General features: G+C 39.1%; 1 protein-coding gene across 1 annotated transcript in view; it reads left to right on the top strand.

The window, feature by feature from the left end:
• Positions 1-15,548, top strand: part of LOC133523781 (large subunit GTPase 1 homolog) — a 28,751-nt gene that overhangs the window by 1,432 nt on the left and 11,771 nt on the right. The window contains exons 2-10 of the mRNA XM_061859512.1: positions 608-831; positions 1,602-1,695; positions 2,284-2,411; positions 3,706-3,826; positions 4,662-5,150; positions 7,263-7,415; positions 9,556-9,691; positions 10,992-11,182; positions 11,865-11,953. Of these exons, the coding sequence (XP_061715496.1) occupies positions 608-831; positions 1,602-1,695; positions 2,284-2,411; positions 3,706-3,826; positions 4,662-5,150; positions 7,263-7,415; positions 9,556-9,691; positions 10,992-11,182; positions 11,865-11,953 (1,625 nt within the window). The remainder of the gene's footprint in view (positions 1-607; positions 832-1,601; positions 1,696-2,283; positions 2,412-3,705; positions 3,827-4,661; positions 5,151-7,262; positions 7,416-9,555; positions 9,692-10,991; positions 11,183-11,864; positions 11,954-15,548) is intronic.

The raw sequence follows: 15,548 nt of genomic DNA on the forward strand, positions 1-15,548 counted from the left end.
CCTCATGGTGACTTTAAGCAAAACTGGCTTAGCCTTTTCTCATGCGGCAATCTTATTCAATCAATTTATGAACCGAGGCTTTATTAACGCCTGTAAATTTCAAGATATTTTAAGCACATTCTGTATTTATAGGTCTAATTAGTCTTATCATGTTAAAAGATCATTATTATGGACAAATTGGTCAATAAATTATTGTAACTAATATTTATTCATCCTAGCAAAATAGCAAATAGCATAATTAATCTTACTCTCCTTTGCCTCGCCTGGCTCGCCTATACAACAAGCATGCTAATAATTTCCCTTCATTGGATGTGTTTCACGACAGTGAAGCCTCATTTAAAAACAAATTATTATCTGTTGACAACCTCAGCTAGCTCGGCTAACTTGGTTACTTTTGTGTGGAAAATTTATTGTTCGTATTAAGTAGACGTTTTGTTAATTAATATCATATTTATATTAAGGTCTTATTCTGAATCTTAACTTAAATAATGCATGCTGTGATTGCCTTTAAGTGGGGGATCAATTATAAATGTGCTCTTTTAGTATGTGAATTGTATCTTCTGTTAGTGATCCTAATACCACAATAAACATTTATTATTGATTCCAGCTGCATACAACAGAGATCAATGATGGCTATGACTGGGGTCGGTTGAACCTGCAGTCGGTAACAGCCGAGTCCTCACTGCAAGAGTTCTTGTCTACAGCAGAGCTGGCACAGAGGGAGTTCACAGCTGAGAAGATGAACTTGAGATATGTGAAGTCTGTGCCAAGTGAAGTGGAGGCGGCTACATCACAGCCTAACTTTGATGAGCCGCTCACGGTGCCTAGAAGGTCAGGATAGGTCTTTGAACAGTTAATCATTATTATTTTATTTGTAATCCTAGAGTGACCCACTACTCTGTCTATGTCTGTCTCTAATAGATTGAATGTTTGCTCATCAAAATATAGAAACTCATTAGGTAGGTCCACACAGAGCGAGCATACTCGCGAGGCAATTTCCTCGCGCACAAAACGTCCAATGTCGACGTGCCTCGGTCGCTCTGTGTGGACCCGCCTATTTTTTGATTCGTTTGAGATGTTTAGTTTCTTACTTATCTTAATTATTCTTCTCAGATGTCCAACGATATTTTTACGTTTTTAAATAATTATTTATATGTCGCAGGTGTCATCATCGTTCTCCTGGCGCATTCCCTATTTGGGGTCGGCCCTCCTGATACTTGACCACTTGTTGCGATACTTGCTCTAGTCATTGCTGGCGTTAGGCGTAGCTCGTCATGTCAATACATATCGATGTAGCAGGTGTATTTTGGGCATTAAATTATAGTTCATAAAAAATATATGCTAGTTAAACAAGCATTTTGTGTTTATCTACAAACATGTCTACACTGGCGCGCGGCAAACATCTGAGGCGCTTTTGAGCATGCCGAAAAACCGACACCGAGCGGCTCGGCTAAGGTCGCGCTCGGGCGAGGGAAACGCGCGTGCCGCCTCGGCCGCGGCACGTCTACACTGGCCGTTTTGTGCGCGAGGAAATTACCTCGCGCGTATGCTCGCTCTGTGTGGACCCGCCTATTCATGTTTATCTTGTTTTTATTTTATAGACCTACTTGGAGCCCAGGCATCACTGCAGAGGAGCAGCTCAACCGCGAAAGAGAATCATTCCTTGACTGGCGTCGCCACCTCAATGACTTACAGGTACATTTTATTATTTAGCGCATACATTTTACTCTTACGGCATATACAAGAAAAACCGATGGTATTTGATGGAATAGAATTGAAGTTCAATCAATCAATTTTTCGTGTTATGGCGCCATCAAGGTGTTGATGATTCTGCCAATGTCGAAGTTGGATAAGACACGGCTAGTATATAAATCTTATCATATTATGGTCATAGTGTTCGGTGGAGTATCACATCGCTTACAATATTTCAAATGTAAAAAAATGGTTCATATGATAGACATAGACAGTGTTCGGTGGAGTATCTGATCTGCAAAGAAATACAAATTATCACTAACTAATAGACTACATACTACTATTAAACAATATGAACACTACACTATGTACAGAACAAACTACAGTTAAGTATTAAATCTAGGAACTGTTTCGTATTAAAATCAAATATAACGAAACAAAAACAACTCTGTTCCATTCAATAATTATTTCGATTTCTGGAGATAAGTTGTACTAGTATTAGGACTGTGGAACCATCCTTTTCCAGGTTATGGTTACCTGTGTTTAGCCTATAACCATATTCAGCATTGTAATATTTGTAATTTTCCTTAGGCGAAACTAGGAGCCGCACTAACGCCATACGAACGTAATTTAGAGCTGTGGAAGCAGCTGTGGCGGACACTGGAGAAAGCAGACATTGTGCTCATACTATTGGACGCCAGGAACCCGCTACTGTTCAGGTTTGCTACTTTATTTTAATAAGCATAACCGTTTTAATTACAAATTTCCGTGGGACACAGAATTTATTTAATCATAACCCCCTAAGAGAAGTCATTAGATAGCGCCATACTGGATACCCAAACCGTTTGATCGTCAACCGTCAACCGACGCGCTCGGCTACAGCCCAATATTCTACGTTCATGCATTGCGATAACGTTCACGATGACGTGCCGCGCACGTTACGTTACGTTACGTCTAATCTAAATAAATTGCCCCGCGCGTATGTTCGCTCTGTGTGGACCCGCCTATTGACTTGACAAGCGACAGTGTGGAAGCCTACGATAAACGTCAAAATCCTACATAAATAAATAAATATTATAGGACATTATTACACAAATTGACTAAGTCCCACAGTAAGCTCAATAAGGCTTGTGTTGAGGGTACTTACACAACGATATATATAATATATAAATATTTATAAATACTTAAATACATAGAAAACACCCATGACTCAGGAACAAATATCCATGCTCATCACACGAATAAATGCCCTTACCAGGATTTGAACCCGGGACCATCAGCTTCATAATAAATAGCTAAGCGAATAGCTTCAGCAGTGTCGATACTATTTTTTTACACCATGATGATTGAAAGTGGACTGTAAGAAACAATCTTTCAAAATTGTAGGGACAAAATGAATTTTGATTATTTTTTGTGTAAAAACTACATGTATTTTGGTATTTTTAAGAACTGTGTTAGATAGCAGGGCTACTGAAGTTTCCAAAAACAAAATAAAAAACAGTAATATTTGAATATTTGTAGACATGGTCGTTAAAAATACCATTAGGGATGTCGATTTTCAATGAATTTCATTTTTTTTTCTGTATCTTCTAAAATAATTGAGATATATTTTTTTCCTTATTTTTTCTCGACTAATCATAAGCAGCTCCATCCTCTGGTGCCGGCTTATCGTTGAGTTTTGGGACACGTTGTATATATTATAAATAAATAAATAAATATTAAATAATAATAATGTGGCTGGCCAGGCCGAACTTGCTTTTAAATACTCTATTGCACGCGTGACAATAAAGTTGGCCAGCTGCGTTGAACGTGTACGTAGGAGGGCTTAGGTCTCTCTTTCCGTAACTGGCGTTTTATGTCGCCGACCCTTTAAAAACTTGTACACTCCTTTTCTGAATAACTCCATACTGTAGCCCTTCGAGAAAACCTCAAACCTTGCTTTAATTTCTGACAAATTTTCCAGCTTCCATAAAAAAATTATAGCTTATAGAACTTTCACATTTATACTTAAAGGTGTGCGGACTTAGAGAAATACGCGAGTGAGCAGAAATGCAAATGTATCCTGCTTTTGAACAAGGCGGATCTGACCACCGAGTACGAAAGAAAGGCGTGGGCGGAGTATTTCAGCAAAGAGGTAAGATTTTACTTGTATAGTAGCTTACCGTTCCTTTTTTTTTTTTTTTTTTCTAGTGGGGAAAATGCATTCCGCATACCACCCGGGTGCGGGGGGTGACCCGAGTGGTTATGTGGGACTCCCGTCTAGGCTAATGAGGCCCACGGTATACCCACTAAAAACCCCCCATATGCCACCTCGCCGCCTTATTGGTGGGGTTACAGGAACGATTGCGTACACGACGCTCAAACAGGCCGGCCCTGGTTGCCTCTTCGCTTCACCGTGGGAGACCAAGCCACGGCTACTAAGCCCCTCCACCACGACAAGGTGGCCAACCCTCGGGGGGAGCTTACCGTTCCTGCCTCAACATTGCCTACTGTGCCAAACATTGCATGGATTTAAAAAAACAGTAATTCTCTGCTAAACTATACCTTTCGCGTCAAGTGATGGTTCCTATGACAGTTCATGTTTATATGGAGTAGCTGTCACGTGAAATCTAACGTTTAAGTAACAAAAATAAACTTACACTTATTTCTTTGGCTCAGAGACCCAAAATGAGATTTGGTCTTCGACTCAAGTCATCGCCACTTTTCTCGGTCCTGTGCGACTTCTCGCCAATTGTTGACTCGAAGTTGGCGCATGTCGCTCCAGCGATACTTACAAAAATATGATAAAAACATATTTCTTCAATTATTTTTGACTCATCATTGACTTTATCGTCACTTCCTAACTTTGTCAAGTCAAACAGTGCAGAGTTAGCTACACACACACACACACACACACACACACATACTATATTTTTTCTTCCCTCAATAAATTATACAGACAAACACTTTTAAGACCGTTTTTTTTTCAGAATGTTCCTATAATATTTTTCTCCGCCGCTAAAGAAACAAGCAAAGACCGAAAAATCTCCGAAGAGAGCGAAACAGAAAAACCAAACTCAGATTCCGACACAGAATCAGCTGATTCAGACGATGAAAAAGAAGCCTTAAGATCCACGGAAGAAGATATAGAATTGTTTAAGAAGCAGATCCAAGATCTCGATAGTGCCGTTTCTAGTACTGCTGATAGATTGAGCAAGATACAAGATACTTTAGATACGGTTCTAGAAAATCTACGATCAGGGAAGCCGATAGAACCTTTGCAAAGTGAAAATACTACTGAAGATATTAAAAGGGTGGAGAATTCATATGAAATCTTTGATAGAGATCGGTTGTTGGAGGTATTGAAAAAGCAAGAGTTGGGCTATTTGAAGAACCCACCTAGGATTACAGTTGGTATGATTGGTTATCCGAATGTGGGGAAATCTAGTACTGTCAACGTTCTGATGCAGACAAAGAAGGTAATTAATTGAATTTTTTTGTAGTTTTATAACCTTTTCATATTCATATATTTAATGCATCCATGGTAGATACACAGGTGTTACATAATAACTTGTTTCACATAGGTCCAGGTAGGGCGCGGCAATATTCTTAAATCGAATTGAATTATGTCTTTCTTTTGATACTACGTCGGTGGCAATCAAGCATACGGCCCGCCTGATGGTAAGCAGTATCCGTAGCCTATGTACGCCTGCAACTCCAGAGGAGTTACATGCGCGTTGCCGACCCTAACCCCCTCCCGCCCCTCGTTGAGCTCAGTCAGTAACACTACTAAAGTCAGTGACAGATTTTGTCACTAAAATTAATAAAATTAAATATTCATGTTTAAAAATTGTTACAGCTTACATCAAAATTATCACTGTATAATTTTAAAGTAAAACTATCTAACAAAAAAAAAAAGAAAATTGAGTCATATGTCCAATACATATACTAAACTAAAAATAATTACATTTTCCAATCCTCAAAATCCAAAATTTGCCAGTAACATTTGAACCTATAGTGTAGAAAATAGAGTTGATTATGCTTTGTTTAAAAATTGAACAAAACAAAGCAAATCTATTCCTATTGAATATGATTTAATGTTCTTAGAACTTAATAATTTATTAGGTAGGACGGTGTAGGAGCCTTACGAGAATATTATTAGTCTTACAAACTTATAAAAAAGCGGCCAAGTGCGAGTCGGACTCGCCCATGAAGGGTTCCGTACCATTTATGACGTATTAAAAAAAACTACTTACTAGATCTCGTTCAAACCAATTTTCGGTGGTAGTTTGCATGGTAATGTATATCATATATTTTTTTTAGATTTTTCATTCTGTTATTTTAGAAGTTACAGGGGGGGGGGGACATTTTTTTACTTTGGAAGTGTCTTTCGCGCAAACTATTCAGTTTAGAAAAAAATGATATTAGGAACCTAAATACCATTTTTGAAGACCTATCCATAGATACCTCACACATATGGGTTTGATAAAAAAAATAATACTTATTTTTTAATTTTGTGACGTATTAAAAAAAAACTACTTACTAGATTTCGTTCAAACCAATTTTCGGTGGAAGTTTGCATGGTAATGTATAGCATATATTTATTTTAGAATTTTCATTCTTTTATTTTAGAAGTTACGGGGGGGGGGGACACACACACACACACACATTTTACCACTTTGGAAGTGTCTCTCGCGCTAACTATTCAGCTTAGAAAAAAATTATATTAGAAACCTCAATATCATTTTTAAAGACCTATCCATAAATACCCCACACGTATGGGTTTGATGAAAAAAGATTTTTTGAGTTTCAGTTCTAAGTATTTTTTGTGTAAAAATCTTAATGCGGTTCATAGAATACATCTACTTACCAAGTTTGAACAGTATAGCTCTTATAGTTTCGGAAAAAAGTGGCTGTGATATAAACGGACAGACAGACGGACATGACGAATCTATAAGGGTTCCTTTTTTTGCCATTTGGCTACGGAACCCTAAAAAGGAAATGCATTTAAGTTATACCCTAACCCTCTTATTCATAAACGTGTACTAAAGTTACGATGCCGCTAATAATCGTTTGTCCCTTTCCGACGTATTGGTATGAGAATCGTAACTTTAATACACGTTTATGAATAAGGGGGTAAATTATGAAGCATAGTTACTAAGATGTGTTATATGTAAGTAGTGCAAAATATTGAAGCTATAATTTAGATAGCTGATGTCGGACCCGGGTACGTCCTTAAACTACGTACACAAGAGAGGTATGGGCATTGTGAATGTCATCTCGCATTTTGTGGTAGGGCACAGCACAGCGAAGTACCTCCACCTTACAGAAAACCGCAGCCAAATAACACTAGACCCTACTCATAGTGTTGTGTTCCTGCCGGTGAGTAAGGTTGCCAGAGCTCAACGAGGGGCGGGAGGGGATTAGGGTCGGCAACGCGCATGTAACTCCTCTGGAGTTGCGGGCGTACATAGGCTACGGATACTGCTTACCATCAGGCGGGCCGTGTGCTTGTTTGCCACCGACGTAGATAAAAAAAAATATAGCGCACCACCTCAGAATAGATAATAATGACACATATTGAACTGCAGGTGAGCGTAAGCTCGATGCCCGGCCACACGCGGCACGTGCAGAGCTTGGCGCTGGGCGCGGCGCTGCAGCTGCTGGACTGCCCCGGCCTGGTGCTGCCCGCGTACGCCGTGGCGCCGGACCTGCTGCTCACTGCTGTCTTGCCTATCGACCAGGTAATAATACTAGATTATGGGTCCTTTAACCTATATTTGTGCGAAAATAAATATGTATGTGAGCCCTCAACACACCAAAAGGGATTTAAAAATGAACTGTATTTAATAAATAAATATTATAGGACATTATTACACAAATTGACCAAGTCCCACAGTAAGCTCAATAAGGCTTGTGTTGAGGGTACTTAAAAAACGATATATATAATATATAAATATTTATAAATACTTAAATTCATAGAAAACATCCATGACTCAGGATCAAATATCCATGCTCATCACACGAATACATGCCCTTACCAGGAATTAAATAGAAAAAAGTACTTGTTTGACGCCTAGATTTAAGGGATTAAGGAAATGCCTGCGCACATACCTGGTGATCTCGTTGTATAATACTTTAGCTGGCCAGCACTTCGTAAAACTTTCCCCAAAACTTAGCGGCAGTATACACGCATATCGCATTCACTCTGGCTGGTTCAACAGTTTTGCTAATTTCACATTGCATTTCATACCTGGTGATCTCGTTGTATAATACTTTAGCTGGCCAGCACTTCGTAAAACTTTCCCCAAAACTTAGCGGCAGTATACACGCATATCGCATTCACTCTGGCTGGTTCAACAGTTTTGCTAATTTCACATTGCATTTCATACCTGGTGATCTCGTTGTATAATACTTGAGCTGGCCAGCACTTCGTAAAACTTTCCCCAAAACTTAGCGGCAGTATACACGCATATCGCATTCACTCTGGCTGGTTCAACAGTTTTGCTAATTTCACATTGCATTTCATACCTGGTGATCTCGTTGTATAATACTTGAGCTGGCCAGCACTTCGTAAAACTTTCCCCAAAACTTAGCGGCAGTATACACGCATATCGCATTCACTCTGGCTGGTTCAACAGTTTTGCTAATTTCACATTGCATTTCATACCTGGTGATCTCGTTGTATAATACTTTAGCTGGCCAGCACTTCGTAAAACTTTCCCCAAGACTTCAGCGGCAGTATACACGCATATCTCTTTCACTCTGGCTGGTTCAATAGTTTTGCTAATTTCACATTGCATTTTTATTTCTTTCGACCAAGGGATGCGTTTAGGTCTGCATCGGTTCAGGAACTGATTCGCCAAGATGGCGTCTCATAGAACATGCCGTAAGCGAGACAGCAATACAGCAGTATAAGTAACTTAGAAGGATTAAGAGCGTTTCACAATAGGGTTGTTTCCAATTTTTTGAAACGCTCATATTGCGTTCTATATTAACTAAAAGTTGCCCTAAAATTCAACTTTTATACTAAAAACGGCTTCAAATATGTTAAATTAACAAAAAATATTTTGACAAATGCTTTCGCGCCCAAAACGCTCTTTGAAAATTGTGTGACGTCACAGTTTACGGTTTGACACATAACTACATACACACGTAGAAGATACGAACTGTCAACTGACATTTGTCATTTCTTGTTTATCGCCTAAATGTCAACAGGGTCAATCCGAGAGTTGTGTCGTCATCAGAATCTTCAATGACGTTTCGAGTTTCGTCACGTAAGTTTTGCCAAAAGATATTTTAAATTCAATATTTACAAAAATATGGTCATTACAGGTCCCCTAAAAGTAGTTTAACATGTTCTTATAATCCAAAAGAATTTATTGGGATACAATTCTGCCCTAAGATTTGTAGATGGAAACAACCCTATTACCTACATTTAAAAAGATTAGGAAAATCTACCTTAAATAAAAATATCGGTTCATATGACCGATGGCCAAGTGGAGGGGAAGGGACTTACATATAATTAGAAAATTCAGAAGCGCCCGCTTGTTTATACATATTACTATGACGAGACAACACACAGACAGACACGTTTCACAATATGCCTTCGATTTTCATTATCGGCCGGCGACATACAAGGTGGCCAAAAAATATGTGCATCCCCGTTGCCAGGGAGGTTTTGGCTGAGTAACTTTTACTATGGGATGAACCCCGAAAACGCGAATTTTTTTTTACCATCCCATAGAAAATGGGCCAGCTAAAATGTATGGAAAAGCCAGAAAATTTTTTGGGGTTGGTCCCATAGTAAAAGTTTCTCAGTATAAGCCCAAAACCTCCCTGGGAACTGGCTGGGCCTTTCCTTAATTTCCACCTTTTGTCCAGATGCGAGCTCACGACGCGGCGATGGCGCGGCTCTGCCAACTTGTTGGCAAACATGTGTTCGAGCAGAAATACGGACTTTTGCTGCCACAAGACGATGGCGAGCTCAACTACAAGCAGATCCTTACCGCACATGCATGTGAGTATACTTTCGAGGTATAAAAAATCGTATCTTTCGGACATACGTACAGTAAGCTGCAGAGATAACTGCTCCCCCTTCCCTTCCTTAGGGTCCGCTTGGCAACTAATCTCAAGAATTGGCCTATAGGCACTAGTTTTTACGAAAGCGACTACCAGCTGACCTTCCAATCTTTCAACCCAGGGTAAACTAGGCCTTATTGGGTTTCCTCACGATGTTTTCCTTCACCGAAAAGTGACTGGTAAATATCATTGATATTTCGTACATAAGTTCCGAAAAACTCTACTACATAAAATTATAGAAATTAAATAAAATGGAACTGAAGGCGAAACATAGTGGCAACACAATTTGACTTGTCACAACAATCACATATGTCACAACAATCCCAGTTGACTAGTCACAACATTGTTTTTGTTTCAAAATATCTCTGTGTTAAGCTAATTATAATAAGAAAAGAAATAGTAACTCGTGGCGTATTCCTTTACAATGTTCGTCTACGCCGTCGGCTCCGGCTCGTATTGTATAACTCACGCCACTCGCCTTTTTTGACCCTTCTTATACAACTGTTGCATAAAATACTATTTCCTACTCCTCTACTGTTATCTGCCATTATACATTCATTAACACGAATATAAGAACATACATAAAAGTTTTCAAGAAAAGTCTATATTGTCTATTCCTCATAACAGCACTTGTGCTTTAAAATCGCTATAACGTTACTGCGATTAATGGCTACCAACCTAACAAAAACAAAACGAATGCAGTTTCAAACTAAGTGCATCGCTGCCAACTTACAAAATGTTCATTTGGTTGCATAGTAGAAACAATTGCTTCATAAGTCAGAAACACGCATGTGCAACCGTAATATAGCAACACCCATAGACTACGAAGACCGCTTAGTGTTGCTTGTTAGTCTCCATAGGCTACTGTGGCCAAAATCGAGAAAAAAACTGTCCAAAAATTTAATTTAGCAAAGAGCAAGTACCAGGGCCTCATGAGTTACGAGAAGGTGTCGCCGACAGGCCGGGCCGGCGCGGGCCGGGCGCGGAACAAGGTATGCTCGCGTATCTTAGCTATATACTTTTGCTTTATTTACCTAAATTAAGATTTATTTTTGTTGACTCGTAGGAAAAGTATTGTATGCAACGTTGTATAAGTGGGTCAAAAAATGCTCATGGCGTATTCCTTTACAATGTTCGCCTACGTCTTCAGCTCCGGCTCGCATTGTAACCCACGCCACTCGCCTTTTTTGACCCTTCTTATACAACTGTTGCATGAAATACTATTTTGTACCATATAGTTAACCGCGGCTTCATGACGGCGGCGGGCCAACCCGACCAGTCCCGATCAGCGCGTCTCCTCCTCAAGGACGCCGCGGCGGGCCGCCTGCGCTGGGCCGCGCTCCCGCCCGGCACCGCGCCCGCTCCTGTTGAGGAGCTACTGAAGGACAGCAAGAGGAAGCCTACGCCGAGAGAAACTAGGGCGGTTGAGGTTAGTATCTAATTCTCAGTCAACCAAAGGTACTTCTCGAAGAGAAAGAAGGAGTCTTTAACTAGACTAAAGTGGCTAAGGTTAGTATCTTACTGTCATATTAGTGCGACAGTCAGACCAGTCTCGTTCAGCGCGTCTCCTACTCAAGGAAATCGCCGCGGGTGTACTCAAGGAACTACACAAGGGTAAAGAGAGAGAGAGAGAGAGAGAGAGAGAGAGAGAGAGAGAGAGATTAGGGTAAGGAGGAAACCTACGGCGAGAGAAACTAGAACGGTGGAAGTAAGTTTAATATATGGTTTGTAAATTTGTGGATTCTCACTTACCTCTCGGCCGGATTAATATTAGAAGCGTTCGATTGACTCAATTTGTCTAGAGTCAAACCAAGCGGCAGCGATTTTGATAGCAGACTGTACAAGTTTTATTTTAAGGGCCACCCCACACTAGCGTCTTTTGAGCGTCGGCATCTAGTCAGCTCTATGAAAAACGGCGTCGCTGCGCAGTTGCGTCAACGTAGCGTCGAGCAGCAGCCATAGAGTTGACTAGACGCCGACGCTCTGGAGACGCTAGTGTAGGGGGGCCCTAGTATAAGTATAATATAGTATAATACACGAGCAAGTTTATCAGTAAAATTTATGGGGAATATGTTTTACCTACTTTATTTAATGTTTTATTTTGTTCCTAGGGTTGGGTGAGCAAGTCTGCCGAAATCGACAAAGCATTTTTTGCGATGAACAAAACTTCTGCGCACGTCAAAGGAAAACCGATTATGGGGTAAGAACCTAAACTTTTAATTAAACCACCTTAATTTCGAGCGTTAAAGTTGAATCAATGGACTAGAACTATAAAACTAGTGCCTACGCCAATTCTTGGGATTAGTTGCCAAGCGGACGTCAGGCTCCCATGAGCCATGGCAAAATGCCGGGACAACGCGAGGTAGATGTGGTATTAGAATAGTACATTACGATACAAGTGCGCAAAATAGGAAATTCGAAACGAGTGGCGATAAATTAAAACACGACCGAAGGAAGTGTTTTAAGTCGACACGAGTTGCGAATTACCTATTCGCACATGTATCGTACAACGTTTTACAGTACATATGGCCCTTTAAATCTTCGACACAGTAACGTAATATACTAATTTTTTCACTAGTGCGGTAAAGTAGCACCATATGTACTGTAAAATAGATTTAATACATATATTTAGAATGATGCAATATTTATGAATGAATACGCATATACTTTTAATTATATTAAGATCCCATGTGAACCGTATTATGACCAATAAAATATTGATTGATTGATTGATTGAAAATTGAACGAAACGAAACAAAAACCATCCATCCAATAATGATTAAAATTTCATTAGAAGTAATTTGTGTTAGTATTAGGACCGTGGGTCACTAGAGGTTTATTTATTTATTTATCACAAGAAACTTAAATGGTGTTTGCATAATTATATTCCGCTAAACTGAAGACAGTTTGTTGGCCTTTTTGCATTCGGTGTTTGTTTTCCTCAGAATTACGAGCTCTTGTGATCTCGTATTTTCGCCTCTAGTTTTTCATGTCTGAAGTTAAACATTTATTATAAAAGACAGAAACATTTATTTGTGACAACACAAAAAATTCAACACAGAAAAGGTGACAGGTAGCTCGAAATGTCACAAAATACAGTCACCGTAGTCACATCTATTGTCCGTGTTCTTCGATTGAATGAGATCACGGTTCATTGCGTGTTCTATTTTATTTTTGTTGCAAAATTAAGTGTTAAAATTAACTCGAGATTAGTTTGACACGGTCCTACGTAGTACTAGTTATTCTAAATGTACTGTCTGCTTAATATATGTGTAATTTTCCTATTCTTCTAATTCGTGCACTACCTGTTATAGAAACTTACTGATCTTTATATCCTGCTACCCTAAGGTTCTGGAAGAGATCGCTTACAGCGATAAGACCGCATGTTGCTACCTTTCTTTACATTGTAAATCTGTTTTCTTTGTGGTGCAATACAGAATATTTACTTACTTCGATGTGATTTCAACCACTTTATATTTTATTGAAACAGTTATTTTTTTGGTTTCATTCGAGTTCAAATCAAAAGATATTCAACCATGTATCTGTAGGCGGCTGATCGTAAGATCAGGCAGATCGTAATGTGTAATGTTTTGACGGTAGTCACATTAAATGAATATTATAGATAGGTAGGAAAGGCAAACTGTCCAGAAATAGGAGCTCCGTCGACTCAGGGAACGAGACAAAGATCTGTCGCCGGCCGATCGTAAGATTAGGCGGATCGTAATGTTCCTGTGTAATGTTTTGACGGTAGTCACAGGTTCGTTAGGTTGCTTCAGATAACCGTAAGGCAAACTGCCCAGAAATAGGAGCTCCGTGGACTCAGGGACCGAGGCAAAGATCGTTTTTATTTATTTATTGTATATGTGTAGTGAGGGTTACGCTCCGCAGACGAAAACAACTAGACCAATAGTGGGACCGGATTTTTGCCCTATAAGTTTCGATAATTCTAAAGAGTGAAAAGTGATGTTTATCTGGTATGGGACATATTTTTAAGCATATTTGTAATATATGAAGAAAATTTAGAACGAGCGTTAGATATAAATAAGGTATTTATGTATTTTTATTGATGAATTTTGAATATTGAATTAAAGTACAAAATTTAAGCATCGTCTTTTATAATATGTATGAGGCTTTATGCTATCAAATTTTTAGAAAAAAAATCAACGTGCTACTTTGTCAAACTCAAATTTGCTTATTATTTTGTCAATATTGAATTAAAGTTTGAAAAATCCACAATATCATATCTAAATTCTTAAGTTAATAGGCAAGGCAAAAAATTAGAAGAATAGGATATGTGCTTTACAATTAATATGCGTTTTTTGTCCTGTAAGATCTAATATTGAATTAAAGTCCGTAGAGATAAGTCTATTACTATAAAATAATATATGCAGCCATTTTATGGAAAGGTAGAAATATCTGTGTGTAGCTTGCATTGTAATAGTAAAATCAACTTAAAAAGGCGCGAAATTCATAACCACGCCGCGCTGGTCCGTCAACATGTCGGCTCGGCGCGCGGGAGCCTATCGTAGCCGACCTAGTGAGCGATAGATACCTCGCCCCGCCCGCGCCCCCCGCTCAGCTTCGCAAGCGCTGTTTGTCTTTTCTTTCAAATCATTCATTTGTTTGTTTATCGTGCACATAAATTAGATGCGGACATTACATGAATTTAATTATAGAGTAAAAGTTATTATGACTTCAAAATGAGTGAAAAATGTTTGATATGTGTACTGTACTGTACTGACTTAGTAACAGAGAAAAAACGAGGAATTGAGCAGTTAATAACTGCGAGCAAATAATCTTTCTTGGTGATGGGAAAGTTAAATATTTCTACGGGAAGGAGGAACTAGGTTTCCATAAAAAGTGTAGATTATACATTGAGTCGAAGGCTATACCGGCGTACAAAAGACTAATGGAGGTGGCATCAGAGGGCTTACCGCGAACCACGTTCGACGTGTTGCCTCCCTGTCATACTTACGTACGAATTTACAAGTGCGACAAAGAGGTAACACGTCGAACGTGGTTCGCGATAGGCCCTCAAATGTACAGCCAAGTGACGATGATGAAATAGTACATTACGATACAAGTGCGAAAAATAGGAAATTCGAAACGAGTGGCGATAAATTAAAACACGACCGAAGGGAGTGTTTTAAATCGACACGAGTTGCGAATTACCTATTCGCACATGTATCGTACAACGTTTTACAGTACATATGGGGCTACTTTATAGCACTAGTGCGAGAAGTAGCATATTACGTTACTGTGTCGAACATTTAAAGGGCCATATGTACTGTAAAACGTTGTACGATACATGTGCGAATAGGTAATTCGCAACTCGTGTCGATTTAAAACACTCCCTTCGGTCGTGTTTTAATTTATCGCCACTCGTTTCGAATTTCCTATTTTTCGCACTTGTATCGTAATGTACTATTACAGTACATATGGCCCTTTAAATGTTCGACACAGTAACGTAATATGCTACTTCTCGCACTAGTGCTATAAAGTAGCCCCATATGTACTGTAAATTACATTTTCAAAACTTTTGTCTTTTGTTACCATTGTGTTAGCCGCCTGTACTTACTTTCAACATATATTAGTAGTTTATGTTACTGCTACATAATAAAATGCATTAAAATACACGAGTGTGGGCTTAGGAAACGAACGAAGTGAGTTTCTTAAAAAGATCACACGAGTGTTTTAATGCCTAATTATCTTATACCTTTAAACGAGCAATTCTTGTATATATATATTTCCGGGATCTCGGAAACGGCTCTAACGATTTTGCTGAAATTTGGTAT

The sequence above is a fragment of the Cydia pomonella genome, chromosome 12, assembly GCF_033807575.1.
Source record: "Cydia pomonella isolate Wapato2018A chromosome 12, ilCydPomo1, whole genome shotgun sequence".
Taxonomy (NCBI): Eukaryota; Metazoa; Arthropoda; class Insecta; order Lepidoptera; family Tortricidae; genus Cydia; species Cydia pomonella.